The following is a 16,052-nucleotide window of genomic DNA, read 5'->3' on the forward strand; positions in this document are numbered from 1 at the left end:
TATTTGTTCTTGTTTTTAATTTCTTCAGCCTCCCTCTCATCGATAAAAAAAATACTGTGATAGATTTTATAAAAAATTATCTTTGGTGAGATTTTGTAATTGCCCATTTGTCGCGCGGGTACCTGCGGGTGTCAAGTTCCCACAACGCTCTTCAGCGTCTCGTTGAACAGTCGAGATTTTAACCATCGATACAATTCTAGTTCGTCTTCGAAGAATTTCATTAGATTATCTCTTTCTCGTGGGTCTAATGCGTAAGGTATACCGGAAGCGTACTTCCTTTTCGGTCCTAGACAACGAAGATCAGAACGATTAAAATCAAAACTATCGAAAGGTATTCGCTTCGTACATATACTTACGAATCGTTTCGTACAAATGTTTAGCGCCGCGAAAAAAATATGGAAATTTCTGTTCCAATACGTTTATCGATTGCTCCATGCAGTCTAGAATACCGACGACTGGATACCATTCGATAATATTTGCTTTGGCTCGCTGCAGTGCCCACTTGTTGTTCGTCACCCTATAAATTACACATTTCGCGAGGTCCCAGTATTCTTATACTCGCGCAACGCGAAAAGTACTTACGCTTCGATGGTACTTACGCGCATCGTGCATCTTGTCCGCAAAACATCGGGATGGCTCTACTTTCGAGTCCTAATTTTTCTCCTTTTTCGTGGTACCTGTAACAGCAGAGATAAATCGTGATACGCGTTGGATCGTTAGCGCTACGAACAGGCAACTGTTCTTACCTCTGTAAGTTTCGAGCGTGCAGGGGATTTCTCACGAGAGCGATAAACGATGGGGGCTGTCGGCCAAACTTGGAGAAATTCAAGAACCTGACGTCTCCGTCGAAACTCAGAGGTATCGCCTCCTGCCTCACGATGTTCGTAATCTCTTCCACCAGCAACTCCTGTGAAATATACCATTATAAAACATCGACTAGGATGATTTAATCGATCCGATCGACTACGGAACCAGTTCGGTAACCATTGCTCACCGCGGCGCATGAAATTGTTATACGAGGCAGCCGACAGCGCGGCTATACGGGGTTCAACCTGTCAGAATGATTGATCGCCGTACTCCAAATACATTGAATCTTTTAATATTTATTGACTCTCGCGACTTAGTTCGCGCGTGCAACGCAACGGACAGGTACGCTCCAAATTGGAGTTCCCGTTCCCCATCGCTTTAACGAGGGAGCCGGTGCAACTTCGATTGCAACACCGAAAACCGAGTTTGACGTGAATGCAAAGTGCAACGACCATGCCGTGATTAAACCGGCCGCAGATTTATGCGATCAATGAATCAGCAGCTGATTCATGTTCCCGGCGTTAAACGTTCGCCGTTCGATCGATCCTCCGCTATTCCGAAGAGTATCGCTATTTAGGGCAACGTTCGGATTCCGCAACGATTCCGACACCGACGATCGACGCACGACAATGAAATTTATGCAAGTTCTCCAGTGTAGACTTACCTCTTGCAGAGACGACAAAAGCCTGTGATCCCCGGGCGGCAACCTTATATGTTTGAAAGCATTGTACCCCTGCAGACGTTGCAGAATCAGGACCAATAGTTCCGCTCCAGCGTTAGGAACTCGTGTCAACATCAAGATATCCGTGTTCGTTCTTGGCACACGTCTACGAGGACCCAGCTCCGCCAGGGACGGTGTCACATATCGATACGTCTGCACAATAAATCATATCTCAGAGACAATCGTTATCTCACCCAACAAGGAACGGTGTTAGTTTCGCGCGACGTCTGGCAATCTAGTTTTCCACGCGACGGGAAAATATCACTTTCCAATAATTAGATCCTCTCCATCGCTGCGTCATACTTTCACTGCGTCGGGCACGGCGCGATCTCGAGCAGCGCGGTCTGATTTCGAAAAATGCTACTTGAAGCTCTTTCTTGGACTCGAAGCAGTTTCAATTCCGAAATCAAACTAGAAGATTTTTATTCTATGTAATCTTTTTTATACAATATTCTCACGAAATTAAACCTGTTTTCTCATACGACATTTGAAGTTTTAGCAATTTATAGAATTTTCGAGTGCAAAGGGCTAAATGTACAACGAAACCGCTCGAATTAAATGGACGCAATTCACCTGGTCTTTATCGATCGGTCGCCGTCCCGCGGATCGTTTTTCCGCGTGGGTCTTCGGATCGTTCGCGAACTGTATGGTCAGTCTCGATCGAAAAACGACGAAGATCACTGTCGAGCAAACGGCGACACTGGTCAGGAATCTCCTGTTTACACGCATGTCAACGAGAAAATTTCGATCGTTCCTGCTGCGCGCCGCTATCCTTTCCCTTTCAGAGATATTCGACCAGTGATCCTGATCACCGACATCGAACTTCCCAGTCACGAATTATCGGCGTTTGCGACTGCTAAGAAACTGAAGAGAATGTCAGTGGGTCAGACACTTCGTACCGCTTGATCCCCACATCTTCGGCCAAACTCCCACCAACTCGAGAGCGGCCCGCGAAAAGGGAAACTCCGCTTTTCCAACGTGTGCGCGGTTACTTAATCGCGAACGAGAAACGGTTCCGAGCTAATTGTTCGCGAGATCCTAATCAATTAATTGTTCCTGTCGGACGCCCGAGACATAGACCAGTTTCTTCAGGGAATAGTCCCGATTTAACCGGAGCCCCAACGTTCATTAACTGATTAGCGCTCCGAGTTTATCGATTTGATAAAGTTGCCGATGATTTGGGTCCTGTCCGATTTCAATGAGCTTTAGAATATTGTTTAGATTATTAGGTATGTAATCAATTACTAAACATTTAAATATCGGAAGAGGTGTTACATGTTTCATTTTCGAGTTGAAATAGCTCCGACTGCGAAGGGTTAACCTGTCGCGGTGCATACGCGCGTTTTGCGCGCGGCAGCGAGTCGAGCACGGTGAAAGGCCGCTGGATCTGAATGGTGACCGATGATGATTCCTATCGACCTTCGCTGCTCCGCCGATGCAGGCTCGGTGCTCGCTACGGATGCATCGGTTCAATGGCATTTCAAATATGCGGCTAGGAGACTTTCGAAGCGCGTCAGCGTCGGGCTCGTGCTTGTCCGTGTCACTCGAAGGTGCGACACGAAGGGACCGTTCCCTAGGAAACCTTACGAGATTGTTCGGTTTCAGGGTTTCCTTGGATTCATCGAGAAAAGGGTGTCATCCGACAGTCGAATAGAAGACGAGATGGCGTTCACGCCATTTGGCGTTTGTAAGTTCCGCGTTTGACCGTCGTTCGACCGGCCGGCGTAGTTGGCGCAGCCATCCACGTGGTACAGAAGAGCTTCGCGATCTTTCTACCGACGAGTTTATTTGTAAACACGCGACATCATTTCGTAAGATGGACGCGTACGAAACACGTAGAAAAGACTGGGAAGAATTGGAGGTGACCAAGGAAGAGCTGAAAACGTTGTCGGAGTGCCTCAAGAAAGAGGAGTTCCGGAAATTGCTGATAGAGTACGCCGAGGAGGTGACCGATCCGGAAAATAGGAAGCTCTACGAGAAGGAGATCACGCAGTTGGAGAAGGAGCGGGGCGTCGACGTTACGTTCGTTAACCCGGAGCCCGGTTACGTCATTAAAACCAGCGTCAATGGAAACAGGAAATGTTTCCTGAACATTGGCAAGAGTGACATCGTGGCACGGCCGAGCAGTCAACCCTCGTACGAGCAAGGTCATCGAGGCTTGCAATGGTCCATCCCTTACACGCTGATACCGCCGCGGGACGACCTTGACAAGAAGAATGTGCGTTGCATGGTGTTCGACGTGGTTTTCCATCCCGACACTATTTATCTAGCCTCGAAAAACGGACGTTTCCGCGAGATTGTCAACAACACGGCCATGGACGGTGTCGAGAGCAACTTTCAGGTAAGACCATTCGCGTCTCTCGTCATCCCGAGAGCCCTTTAATTGTCTAGTGTCCCACTTCAGGTGAAATTGGACAGAAAGAATCTCAGATTTCCAAAGATGAACTACAAAGGAGTGTCCCAGCCTACGGTGATCAGAAAGCCTTCCAAGGAACCTGCCAAGGAACAGTTGGATATGGAGCCAGAAATTTATCAGAAGCTGATGGCTGACTACGATGAAAAGAGGGAGCAACACACCAAGAGGTTAGAGAAGAAGCCCCAGCGCGTGCCTCCACCTAGCACGTACTACCAGGAGAAGCAGGAGTGCAACAGAGACTCCACCGATAAGTACGCCACTCCAAAGTTTTCCATCAAGCACCAGTCGAGCATCGAGCTGGAAGACTTCTCCACAAGCAGAGACGCGAAAATGAATGCTACGGTGCCTAAGAGATTAATAGTGGAAGTAGATCTGCCTCTGCTCAAAACTGCTACCGATGCTTCTCTGGACGTGCAAGAACGTTTCCTGAGCATCAAAAGCGAAAAGCCAGCAATGTATTTATTGGACCTTCCGTTGCCCTACCGTGTGGACCCTGACAACGGCACTGCCAAGTTCGATCCGAAGTACAAGAAGCTGGTTGTTACGCTGCCAGTCATTCCACCTATGGTGTCATCATCCGACACCAGAGAGGACAGCGGCGTGGACAGCGATCACGGGAGCCCCATACCGCTGTATCACGCGGATTCTGTGGAGGATTGTTCGGAGCAGAGCTCGCCGCACGAATCCGACAAGAAATTGGTCGAAGAGTGCGAGACAGTGTTCGCGACTCCGAAAATCGAGGAAAAATGTGAACACGCGAATGATTGTGGTGATACGGCGCTACGGACTAGTAGTATAGAGACCACGGACGCATTTACGAATCCTAGCATTAAATACTCACTGCCAGCGTTTACTTGTAATATATACGATAATCAACTAGCCATCATTATAAATGTAAAGAACGTGGATCCGAATTCCATTCGCCATAGAATTTTGCAAAATAATTTAGGTATACACGCCACGTTAACGTCCGTCGGTGCAGGATTTTTTCCGCAGCACTACTCGTTCTGTTTGAAAATATACAAGGATTCCGTGGAGCCCGAATCTCTCGTTATCGAACCGTGGGACAACAACGTTGTGTTCACCGTCACGCTGAGGAACACGGAAGATCTGGCGCGATATTACGTCGGCACGAGCGAGGAATTTATGGAAGAAAGGGATTTCCCCACAGCGACGTCTTTTAAGAATCAGCTGAAAGAATTGACGGTAGGTTCTCGATCGATAAGCTATCGTAGTCCAACTATCGTGGAGCTGTTATCATTTGAATTACGTTCGGTTGCAGGAGATAGAAGACAGCGAGCCGGAAAAGGAGAGGACGATCGAGGTGCAAGCGGAGGACGACGGTGTCGTGATTAGCATCAGTTCGAATCAATGCGATTCCGACGACGACGACCACAGGGAAGACAGCAAACAGATTACGAAAGCTACGCAGCGTCGACAGAGTCGGCGATTCGCCATGACGAAAGCTAGATCTGTTTCAGAGAGCAGCGGAGACGAGTTGACAAGTAATAGTCTTCCTAGCGGTACGGGTACATTCGCGAAAGGTATTCTAAAATCGCGGCGTACTCACGGATTTTCGCGTTCAGTGTCTGAATCGAGCGCCGACGAGAACGGAATGCCGATGTCGTCGATAGATTGCAATTACGACTCGGTCCAGGACATCAATTCCGAATCGGACTGTTCCAGTCTGAAGAAAACGGTGCGATTCAACGACGTGGTGTCCCGGCAATTGTTCAGGTACCATTCGCGGAATACATTCGCAGAAGATTATCGACATTCCGGCAGGGATGTTCAACGGATTTCGTTTTTCTAGATCGAACTCCAGCATCCTCGGCCAGCGAAAGAAGAACCAGCGAAAATTGCGGAACAAGAAACGCGCGCACGAACGTCGAATGAGCGAGAGCGAGAACTCGGAAACGGAGGAGAGAGACAAATACAAGACGTGCACTAAGAGCTCCGAGCCCTCGGAGACTGTGAAACCTATTCTTAATCGAGAGAAACAATCGGCCCAACCGAAAACTGCCAATATCGAGATCAAGAAGGGAGAAGGTGACAACCGTACTATGGCGAAACGAAAATCGAACATCGGGGTGGACACGTTTAACGAGATCCACGACGACAGCTCGGTGGGGATCGCGAAGGATACGATCACGGCGGAGTTCAAGAACGATCTAATATTCGACTTGGACATGTAGATCCTGTCCAATCGTCGTAACCCGCGTATGTGATAATTTTAAACCAGGCAAAGATCGCGAAGCGGAGTCCGATCGGGAAGCGAGAAACCCGATCGTTAAAAAAGAGAAATGAAATCGTAGAGTTTTATTTAGAATTATGTGATAATTTTTTTTAGCAATTAACCAGCGCGCTAAAAACGAGCTGCGACTGCACGAGAAAATTGCAGTCGTCACGATTGATTGTGAATCAATGAAATTGTACATCTGTGTTATTTAGGGGAGCGGATAGAATCGCGGGGGAAAAGACAGCACCGGAAACGTTGTCTCTAGAAATAGCTTTTTAGTTGTAACTGTTCAGAGGTAATGATCTTATTCCATTAAATGTTATGTCCTATATTTATAAACGTTGCACGCGATCGATCGATACAGCGCGGGCGGTGTGCGTTCGACGGATTCTCTTTTCAAAATTTCGCGCGCTATCCATTCGAAATTTGTAACGTTTCTCGGCGGAACGCGTCGACGACGTCGTTCGATTATGTTCGGCTAATCGAGAGCCAGCCTATCGTTTATCATTTATCGTCTCGCGTCGCGCGATAAAACGATTCGGGATGATGCGCGACCCGTTTTATAGAATGAAAATTTTAGAGAGAAATTTTTATATAGACGTTTTTCAGACCGTCGCACGATTATACATGCGCAGTGCATTTAAAATAAACGCAACCTTACAATAAGCTGACCTCTCACGGACTGCTCGATGATTATTAAACCGCATGTCCTCGTTTGCAAGTAAACACGCAATCGTTTTACCAGTGAAGTGTTTGCCGTATCAATGTGCACGCGAAGCAGCCAGTATTAGCGTATTATTTCCTGCTGATAACAAGAAAAGAGAAATAAAATAGAAAGTCACACTGTTTAAATGGATATTTTCATTGATCCGTCGAATCCTGAACTCCTGAACCCATAATCTCGGCAATAATCATTTAAAAGCGACAGGTCGGATGATTGCAGCTTAGAAACGGAACTATTATACATATGTGCGGAAGACTGCGAGTTCGGTCATCTAGCCGATGAATAGCGGTCGTAAGACGCAGACCAAAGTACGGCTACTTGGTAGAAAAGTGGGACAAGCCATCCACAGTCAGCCAGTCGGCTTGCTAACCGGCAATAGGCACAGGGGTACAGGTACAGGCATAGGTCGAGGCAGTCGGGCCACGGCACGGTGGGAGCTGCAGACGAGAGGTTTTGCCCGGAGTTGGAGCCCATCGATCTCGCTACCTGCGGGGGTGTAAGGTCGTTACACCCGCGTCTACCTATGCCGGAGCTGCATCGCATGGTTCCTCGTATTATTCCTATTGATGGCCTAGCTCGACGCAAACGCGGGCACGGGGCGAGACAGCGACGACCCTCACGAATGCAACGTTCTAATTTCGCGTTGCAAACCACCAGCACAGAGGCTCGCGACGTCGACGATGATGTCGACGGTGGCGGTGGCGGCGTCGGCGTCGGCGACGGGGTCGCGGCCTGATTCGCTAACACTCTAAGAGACGACCTAGAAGGACAAGGGTCTCTCGTCAAACACTGCGAAGGTACGCCCCCGCTATCGGGGGCGCAAGCCTCGGACCACAGCAGAGTAGAATGCAAGAGACTACTCTAGGCGCATCGCCGGGATCTTTCGATACCCGAAAACTCCTCGGGCGTCTTAGACAGGCGTCGAACGAGATTCCACCTCGCTACGGCGGTATCCCGGTGGTGGCTACGCCGCTCTGCTTTTAAAATCGATCGTTCGACCGATATGTGCTCGAGGGAAAAAACGGCGAGAGATCGAGTACTCGCGTACCAGATTTCACGATTCGAGTACCGATGAGATAAAGGTGGTAGGCCTGACTTGCACCAGGTCGATAAGTCGTCCACCCCTTGAGAGAGTCAGAGGTCGGCGGCGTGGGTGCACGAGGGTACACGTACCCCGCGTACCGTAGTTACGGCAGGCACGACATCGGCAATGCGGCAGCCGTTCGCGTCGTTACACCGTTATACCGTTCGCTCGGCCATCGCACCTGGCACCAGTGAGGAGAATCGGGGTGCACGGACGGAACCCGGCTCAGGTCCGCTAACAAACGTTACACGTCATCGGGCCATTTGCCGTGCCACCGAACTCGGCCCATTTACCCTCGATACAGACACCACCTCGATAGTTTCACCCTCGATCGGCGAGCTACAGCCGCTCGGACCCCATCGAACGGTTAACCCTTAACAGACCAGAAGTATTTCAAGTTTACTTACCGCTGCATATGAGAAATCGAGGGTTAACCGGTCGCACACCCGGCAAATATTCTTCCGAGCTGATTCCGGAATCGCATGAATCGCGGAAAATCGATCGATGCGGGAAATCGAAGCGGAGCGAATCAACGCGCACTGCCGCTCGAGGAATTATTAGATGTTCGCAATGCCTCGGGCATCTGTCTGGAAGAGAGATAAATTCTTGCCTAGAAAGACTTGCTGTTTGCACAAAGACGTAATAAGTTCTTTAGTTCGTGAAGAGACTTTAACCTGAAAGCAATTTCTCGGCCGACCTAGAAGTGCGGCCAAAAGACTGACGCGTTGGCGTATTCAATGTTCCAGCTCTGAAAATAAGCGTTCCGAAACGTGAAATGACGAATGTCGCGCATCCCCGGAGACGTCGATTCATCCTCGACGCGATAATTACGGTTGACAACGATCAGATTTATGGAAATCCCGATACACGCCGCGCCGTCGTTCGTGCCGTCGCTGGCCATTCGAAAAACACCCGATAAATACGCATTTTGGAATCGTTTTACATCTTTTTCAACATAGAACCCGAATCCGTCCGCGCTTTGCATGCACCTGAATAATGTATAAGCTTTTCATAAATCGGGCTGGCGCACCTATTTCACGCTACAGTGGGTTAAAAACACCGGACCTCCTGTCCCCGGACGCGAAGCCCGGGGTGAGTTTTTAATAAAGCACCGGCTTAAACAAATTGCACGTCCCTTTCGGGATATGTCTAGACACGTACGGTCGGTGTACATACGTAGGCGTGTACGAGCAAAACGCCACGCCGGCCGGAGCATTTAACCGTCGTTTCAAAGCTTTAATTAAACGGACAGTAACTCTCGCAGAGTCGACCGACTTTAAAGAAATAAGAGCGGAAAAGGAACAGAACGTCCAAGGAAAGCGTGCACGATTTCGTCGTGCTCGTCTGTCCGCACACGTGCATACGTATACTACGTGGGTAAGCGTCTCGTGTGCTCTCGCTGGGAAAACTATGTTTCACGCATCGCGGGAGTGCGCGCTTACGGAGGGTATAAATATGTATCCGTCAGAAGGTTGCGGAGGTGAGGTTTCTTTTTTTCTTCACGGAAAAGAGAAAAATCGAGTACAACCGCAGGGGAAAGTTTCCGAAGAAACGGACTCGTTAATGTTCCCGTCGCTCGTGCGAACCACTTCTTATTATTCCGGCATTCCTCTTGGAGGGAAGGAAGGTAGATCCGGTCTGAGAGATGGCAACGAAACAGGAGGGTAAAACCGGAGGGTACCTCTCCCGGTATCCATTCTGCCTCTTTTTTTATCCGAATCCATCTCCTTTTCTCTAGCTCTCCCTGCGGAGAGTGTCAGGTACTCGAAGTAGTGGAGTATCGATTATATGGACCCTGCTTCGTGACCACGCGCCGTCTGTACACCGTGCTGCCCGGATAACCCACTGACACTGACAATTTTTGAGCAGCACGGACACTTTTTTCTTTATCGATTATTGTTTCCGTAGCCACGTCGTTATCTCGCGCACTCCGCTCCTCTCTCTCTCTTTCTCTCTCCCTCCATCTGCCCGTGTTTCATCCTTCAAGATCCGCTCCTCGATGAATAAAACATGAAGAAAATTGCGAATCGAAGGGCCGGAAACTCGCGTGCACCACCGTGCACACAAACAACAATCTGGTTTTTTTTCAGGACGTCGATGTCCGAAAATATAGCGGAAAGCGGGGAAAAGCGATTCGAAACAATAGATCGCGGACGGAGAGTCTCGCTCGAGGGTCAGCAATAGCAGCGCAGTGGGGCGGTAGTAGAGCAGCGGCATAGCCATCGAGAAAATAAAAGAGACAAAGACGAGAAGAGATCGAAATGGACTTTGACCGAGCGAGCATCCGTAGGGCGATCAATGAGTTCGAATGTTTTCCGGAAAATGGGTGACGACCGACAAAAGCTTCCGATATTACGTGTAAGCGCAATCTGCTCCGGCGAGCACATTGCCGCGCGCCACGGCCCGCTTGATTCGTGCTTGAAAAATAGGCCGGCTAGTCGGATCCGCCTTTCGCGTGCGTCGCGCTTAAAGAAGCTCGCTTTTTCACCTCGGTTAAAAGCTACTGATTATCTCGAGAAAGAGAGAGAGAGAGAGAGCTAACCCGAGCCATCGCGTTGAGAACAGGGACGATTCGTCGTCGGCTCTCGAGAACCGCATCCCCGGACCGCCTCGTGGATCTAATTTTCTCGCGGATCGATAAAATCGGGATGGAACAAAGCTCCGGGGAAAGATAGACCGACGATGGATAAAGCATCTTCGCGGAACGAGACCCGGAACAGAGACTATCCATTCCGGGGGTGCGGAGTTGCCATAAGTTTTCATCAAGCCGGTTCCCTTGGACCGTCACGCGTCGCGCGTCATCCTCGCCTCATGGTTTGTCGCGTATCGACAAGCCCACACATCTCGAAACGGAACGGGGCGACCCAGCAAGATTTTTCTACAGCGATCTATATCGGGAACGCCTACAGATTGCATGCCCTGTTCACGAGGAACTAACACGCGAATACAGTCATCGACCCCCTCCGGCGCGGCCATATTCTACAATACTACGAAACTGACCTGAGTTAACGTTTCATTCAGCATATATGCGCGTCCGCTCGCACAGACACGCAGCCAGCCGAGAGGAAAAAAGTCGATGAAACCGTGCACGAAATCACCGCGATGTTAATTCCGCAGGATTTCCATTCGCAGCAGTATTATTCCACTTATCGCGGTGCGGCGCGGCGGCGTTTATAGCAGTCGACCCCCGGCCCCGATGTTCCGCGTCGGCAGCGGCCGCAGACTGGGCCGATCGATCACCGGAGATAAACGATCGAAATTGTTTCCGCGACTCGCAAACTTTCGCAAGCGTTCCCAGCGAGCACGATTTTTCGCGCAAAAGCTGCTTAAATGGAATCAAATTCTTACGGAACGGGGAATCGTTGAAAAATTCCCGGCGCGTCGGGACCAAGCGAATAAACGTTCCAAAGGAGCAATGAATTCCTTTATACCGGCGAATATACGGCAGTACGTATAACCTTTGCGCACCTGCTCAGCGGATGGACGCGATATCAACAATCCCCGGATAGCACCATTCCCATAACGCAGGGAACGCGATCTTCGACATTACCTTACGGTTCGTTTCATCCTTAATCTTCGGAAAGCGAACCAGCTGATACACGATCGCCGCCCGAATTTAAGTAGCTCGCGTCTGAACACTAAAGCGATCCCGCAGGAATAGTAGAAACTGTTTCGAAAGCGGCACGGGTCTCGGAAGTATCTCTAAAGCGGTTCATCGAGGATATTCTAGCTGCGAGTTAACGTCCAACCATAATCTTTTACGAACGTCTCCGCGCTCCGAGAACGACTGCGTGAGATTGCGCGCACTTTGCATTCCTCGTGCTCGTCCTCGTCTCGTGAAAAATCGAAACGCGAGGGACTGGGTTGCCGGTGGGAAAAGTCCTGCCAGCAGAGCAGGCTACCGTTATTAGCCCGAGTGCATTTCACTTTCGACCGGGCGAAAGGAGGAAGCCGTTCGTTTGCTACCCCTGATCGATGGATCGCAAACACTGGACGATCAAACCCTACGACGACGGTCGCCTAATTACGGGGTGGCTCGTGGCAGCATGTAGGATGTTCCGTGTGTTCCTAGTCCAACTTCTACGGACAGGGTAGATGACAGAGGACAGAGCTATCGAAAGAACACCGTCGAAAGACTTTTGCTGGTCCCAGTACGCGTGTGATCCTCGCTCGGTGTCTTGACCCTGTTTCATGGCTGGCGGTACACACGCGTTTGGGAATAATCAGCGCGCGTGCGTGTGCGAGTTATACAGTTCCGCGGCGGTGTACATGCAGGGGCGCGTGGGTGTGCGAGCGTATACCTTCAACGCTTTACCACATGTTGCGCTTTGGTGCGCGAAGCGCAAGTCAGCCAGGAGCCCGGGCCATCAGGATAGAGAGAATCTCTCCCCTCGGCTCGGTCAGTTACGCGAGTACCAGCGAGCGTTCCGCGTGTCCCGAGTTCGCCCTCGAGCCGATGTCGCGACGATAAAACCCCTCGCATCGCATCTATCGGAAACCGGGACCGAACGCACGATTACACTTCTCGACCCGTGTTGTCAGTGCCACGATCATTACACGCTGTATTATACAATATATTTGTGTGCGACGATCCCGTGCAACATCGAAACCCGAGGATACCGAAACGGAGTGATGTTCCCCAAGATGCCTAAGATGCTCGGCCACTGAGCCACCACTTTTTTTTCGAGAAGGTCTGTAACCGCGAGCACATCGGCGACCACTGTCGCCGCCAATTGCATTTCACGCTTCGTCGACGCGACCATTAAAAAACCGCGAACCCATTCGACCGAATAAAATCGTCGCTCGAATCGGATCGGATTGCGTCGGGTCGTGCTCCCCCTCGACTTCCGAGCATGCTTCTTATCTCCACGAACGCTTTTTATCGGCGAAAATCGAACCAATTGCTGCCGTTCCGAAGAACGAAACGACAGCACTTTTATTCGTGACACTGCACTGCAACGTGCACGCCGTAATCTCGCGAAATTACTCGCTACGAGGAGCTTTCGCATCGCGGAAAGGGAGGACCTGTTTAAAACGATACCTTGCCGATTCGTATTTCTGACGCGGTCGCGCGAGAAGTGTGTCGTTTCACAAACGATTTCGCGAAGGATAAGCCTGGAAACGTGTAGCATCCTGTGCGGAATTCTCTGTTCGCACCTGTTACATTGCTCGTATCCCTATATAACGATACAGGGATTCATTTGGCAGACGGAAAACGCGAGATACGAGCGAGAGAGAAAGAACACGCAATGCAACCATCCTCGTGCTCGCGAGCGGAAGAAATAACACGTTGCTGCACGGTCGAGTCGCCCGTAAAAACGGCAGAGTAATCGAGCTTACCAAAGCGCCGGATTAAAACGAATATTTCCAAAGCGCATATCTCCGAGAACCCAGCAACCGATTCAGATCGGAGACCGTTTTTCAATATATCTCGTTCGCCCGAAAATTTTTGCAGGTCAACGCGATTAATCGAATTGAAATATCGTTTGGTCGTTTCTGCCGGTGGCGAAATCGTTTGAGCTTTCTTTCATCGATTTTCCGTTGCAATTCGCGACAATCACGCGGTTAATAACATTTTAACGGGCGACGCAACGTTTTCAGAAATATTGCGAGGGTGTAGAACGCCGCCGTTTAAATTGTTATTGACGACGACTACCGTCCCCGAAGGACATTCAATTATAACATATAATGCCACCGACTATCTGAGAATACCCTGAATGAAAGAAAAGTGTAACTTCGGTTGGATTAATTCCAGGAATCGAGAATACCATTGAACAAACGCGTGTAACAATAGAACTGTCCAATAATGAAAAGCTATGAATATCGTCGACTTTCCGGCTGTCTCAACCGGACTGGTGTTTTCTGCAAATGCGTTCTCGCGGCCGCTCTCGAACGTTTTCCCGCGGGCCGATACGCTCACGAAATTACCTCGATTGTTTTACGAGCGTGTTAAATAAAAAAGCTCCCGGCTAAAAATAGCAGAGTCCCGCGGCGTTGCTTAGCCCGTAATCATCTATCACCGCGACCACCGCGCGCGCTGTGCTGCACGCAATCCTTTATTTTCATTCGGACCACTGACCTACCTATCGAAAAACTTCGCCTTTTTTCTCTTTGCATAAATTTCCAGGTGCATAAAGTCACGCTTCGCGAGGCAATTTCTATTTCGGAACGAGAACCGTGCTCGCTTGCTCGCTCGAGATATCCGTGTGCCCGTGTGAGCGCGCGTGCACTCGAAATCCGTCGACGAAGCGTAATTAATTCACAAGTTTGACGGCGCGCGTACGCAACTCGCGTTGCTAATACGGAGCTATGTTTTGTTCGATTTTTGCAGATTGGAGCGCCTGACAGCGCGGCGGGGCGGCCCCAATGCCGGTCAGGAAGGGCCTCCTCGCCCCACAAAATACTTTCCTAGATACGATCGCGACCCGCTTCGATGGAACCCGTAAGTATTATCGACGGCGAAAACCGTTCAATTAATTTCTTAGATTGAAAAGGAGCCTCGGGGGAGCAGCGCCGTTTGATGGCCGATTAATTCGTTTCGCCCGCACCGGTGCGGCACCCGCTCGAACGTAGCCGGTTCGTTCAAAACGCGTCCGGGGCTAATCGAGAATAAACTTACCGTGGATTCGCGGCGGGCATAAATAAAACAGGAACACCGCCGATCGTATTCCGGTCACGCCGCGGAGGACCGACCCGACAGCCTCCTGGTTCCCGTATAACTTTCTGCGGAGGTGCGAACGAACGGATCGAGTAACGTTCGGTCCTTCCGATTAACCTCGATCCCTGCGCGTTCGACGGCGACCCTCGTTTGCGCGTCGTCAGCCGGGAATGGAGCCGATTTATCAATAGAAAAAGCCTCGGGTAAATCCCGGACGTTTCCGCGAGGAGAAAACAGGATTCCCGATCGATTATTTCTCTGCGCTTGCTCGCCCTCGGAATATCGATCTTCGCACGCGTGCACGTACGTGTCCGAACGATTATTTCATTGGACCGAAGACATTTCGGTGTTCCCTATAATCGGGCGACGCGGGTCGAATCGGACGAATTTAACGGATGTTTGGTTTCGTATTGGCACTTCCGTCACACAATGTCTAACATGATTCGGTGAATAAACGCCGCTATTTACCAGTCGCTCGATCAACTCGGTGAATTAATAGGTACGGAATCATCTCCCGATACGTACGCCGCGGCCGTTGACGTGGTCACGTTAATTCCCTAACCGATATTGTAGCTGGACGCGTTAACAACCAACCGAACCGAATTGTACCAAAACCGAGCCCTCTAAACAGGTTGAATTTTCGCACGCGGTATTGAACTGCATGCGATTCTACCGTGGGACATTGAAAAGTCCGATCGAACGAGATCGCCGTTCGGCTAACAACAATGCCGGCAATCTTCCCGTCTTCCTCGGGGAGAACGGCAACTTACTTATCTTCCAGTTCTCCCTTCCTGACGGAGATAACCGTGGAGCCGGGAGCCAACGGCAACAGGAACGACGGTAATCCGAACTGTTGCTAACGGTTCGACGAGAGATCCCTCCGCTCTTCTGATTTGCGATAAAAACGGGAAACACGGAACGTCGAACGATCTCGCGAGGAAACCTAGGCGAAGAAACGCGAACGTTTAACGAACCGAGAGACTCGCCTATTCGAAATCAACCCTCGTCCACCTATTTGATCAGCGACACCGAGAGCAATTTTTTCTTGGCCGAACAACCTCGCGTTCAACCTTATCCTCCCGAATCCTTCGAAGGCCCCCCGTCTTAACCGGCGACTTAGCCGTCGGATAGAAAGTTAAGAATCCGCCGATACCGACGGAAACTTCGGGCCAACAAACCGAGGAAAACTAATTACGAAAAAGGGACTGCGGATTCGTCGACGTCGTCATCGTTCCGCCGTAAGATAATTACGGGAGCGTTGCGCCCTTGGAAAGTAATGGAATCGCATTTTTCCCCCATCTTTTCGAGACTCGGACGAAATTGCATTCGTCCCCTCGCCTCGCTTCACCACGGTCTAACCATAATCTCCGACAGAGAAGGCACATTTCGATTTAAGTCGGAAA

General features: G+C 50.1%; 3 protein-coding genes across 7 annotated transcripts in view; 2 read left to right on the top strand and 1 right to left on the bottom strand.

The window, feature by feature from the left end:
• Nucleotides 1–16,052, bottom strand: part of LOC143211665 (heparan sulfate 2-O-sulfotransferase 1) — a 27,075-nt gene continuing 11,023 nt past the window's right edge. The window contains exons 1-6 of one of the 3 annotated variants that reach the window (XM_076429519.1): nucleotides 2,102–2,392; nucleotides 1,472–1,681; nucleotides 747–907; nucleotides 600–677; nucleotides 371–517; nucleotides 1–286 (exon numbers count right to left, since the gene is read on the bottom strand). In XM_076429519.1, the coding sequence (XP_076285634.1) occupies nucleotides 226–286; nucleotides 371–517; nucleotides 600–677; nucleotides 747–907; nucleotides 1,472–1,681; nucleotides 2,102–2,257 (813 nt within the window). In that variant the 5' untranslated portion in view covers nucleotides 2,258–2,392 and the 3' untranslated portion in view covers nucleotides 1–225. Of the gene's footprint in view, nucleotides 287–356; nucleotides 518–599; nucleotides 678–746; nucleotides 908–1,471; nucleotides 1,682–2,101; nucleotides 2,393–16,052 lie in introns of those variants that run through there. The other 2 variants (XM_076429517.1, XM_076429518.1) reach the window with 2 other exon arrangements.
• Nop17l (PIH1 domain-containing protein Nop17-like) lies at nucleotides 3,314–6,862 on the top strand. Its single transcript, XM_076429514.1, has 4 exons — nucleotides 3,314–3,869; nucleotides 3,933–5,150; nucleotides 5,227–5,681; nucleotides 5,758–6,862. The coding sequence occupies exons 1-4, from the start codon at nucleotides 3,345–3,347 to the stop codon at nucleotides 6,137–6,139; spliced, it is 2,580 nt and encodes an 859-aa protein (XP_076285629.1). The 5' UTR covers nucleotides 3,314–3,344; the 3' UTR covers nucleotides 6,140–6,862.
• Elk (Eag-like K[+] channel) overlaps nucleotides 12,391–16,052 on the top strand; it is a 22,219-nt gene continuing 18,557 nt past the window's right edge. For 2 of the 3 annotated variants that reach the window (XM_076429511.1, XM_076429512.1), the window contains exons 1-2: nucleotides 12,392–12,682; nucleotides 14,323–14,433. In XM_076429511.1, the coding sequence (XP_076285626.1) occupies nucleotides 14,358–14,433 (76 nt within the window). In that variant the 5' untranslated portion in view covers nucleotides 12,392–12,682; nucleotides 14,323–14,357. Of the gene's footprint in view, nucleotides 12,683–14,322; nucleotides 14,434–16,052 lie in introns of all 3 variants that reach the window. The other variant, XM_076429513.1, reaches the window with a different exon arrangement.

This window comes from Lasioglossum baleicum, chromosome 8, assembly GCF_051020765.1.
Source record: "Lasioglossum baleicum chromosome 8, iyLasBale1, whole genome shotgun sequence".
Taxonomy (NCBI): Eukaryota; Metazoa; Arthropoda; class Insecta; order Hymenoptera; family Halictidae; genus Lasioglossum; species Lasioglossum baleicum.

What these genes read in the sequence shown, in the direction of transcription:
- Nop17l (XM_076429514.1), top strand. Translation starts at nt 3,345, where the DNA reads ATGGACGCGTACGAAACACGTAGAAAAGACTGGGAAGAATTGGAGGTG. An exon ending in ATCAGCTGAAAGAATTGACG is followed by an intron (nt 5,151 to 5,226) that starts GTAGGTTCTCGA and finishes GTTCGGTTGCAG; the next exon opens with GAGATAGAAGACAGCGAGCC. An exon ending in GTGTCCCGGCAATTGTTCAG is followed by an intron (nt 5,682 to 5,757) that starts GTACCATTCGCG and finishes TCGTTTTTCTAG; the next exon opens with ATCGAACTCCAGCATCCTCG.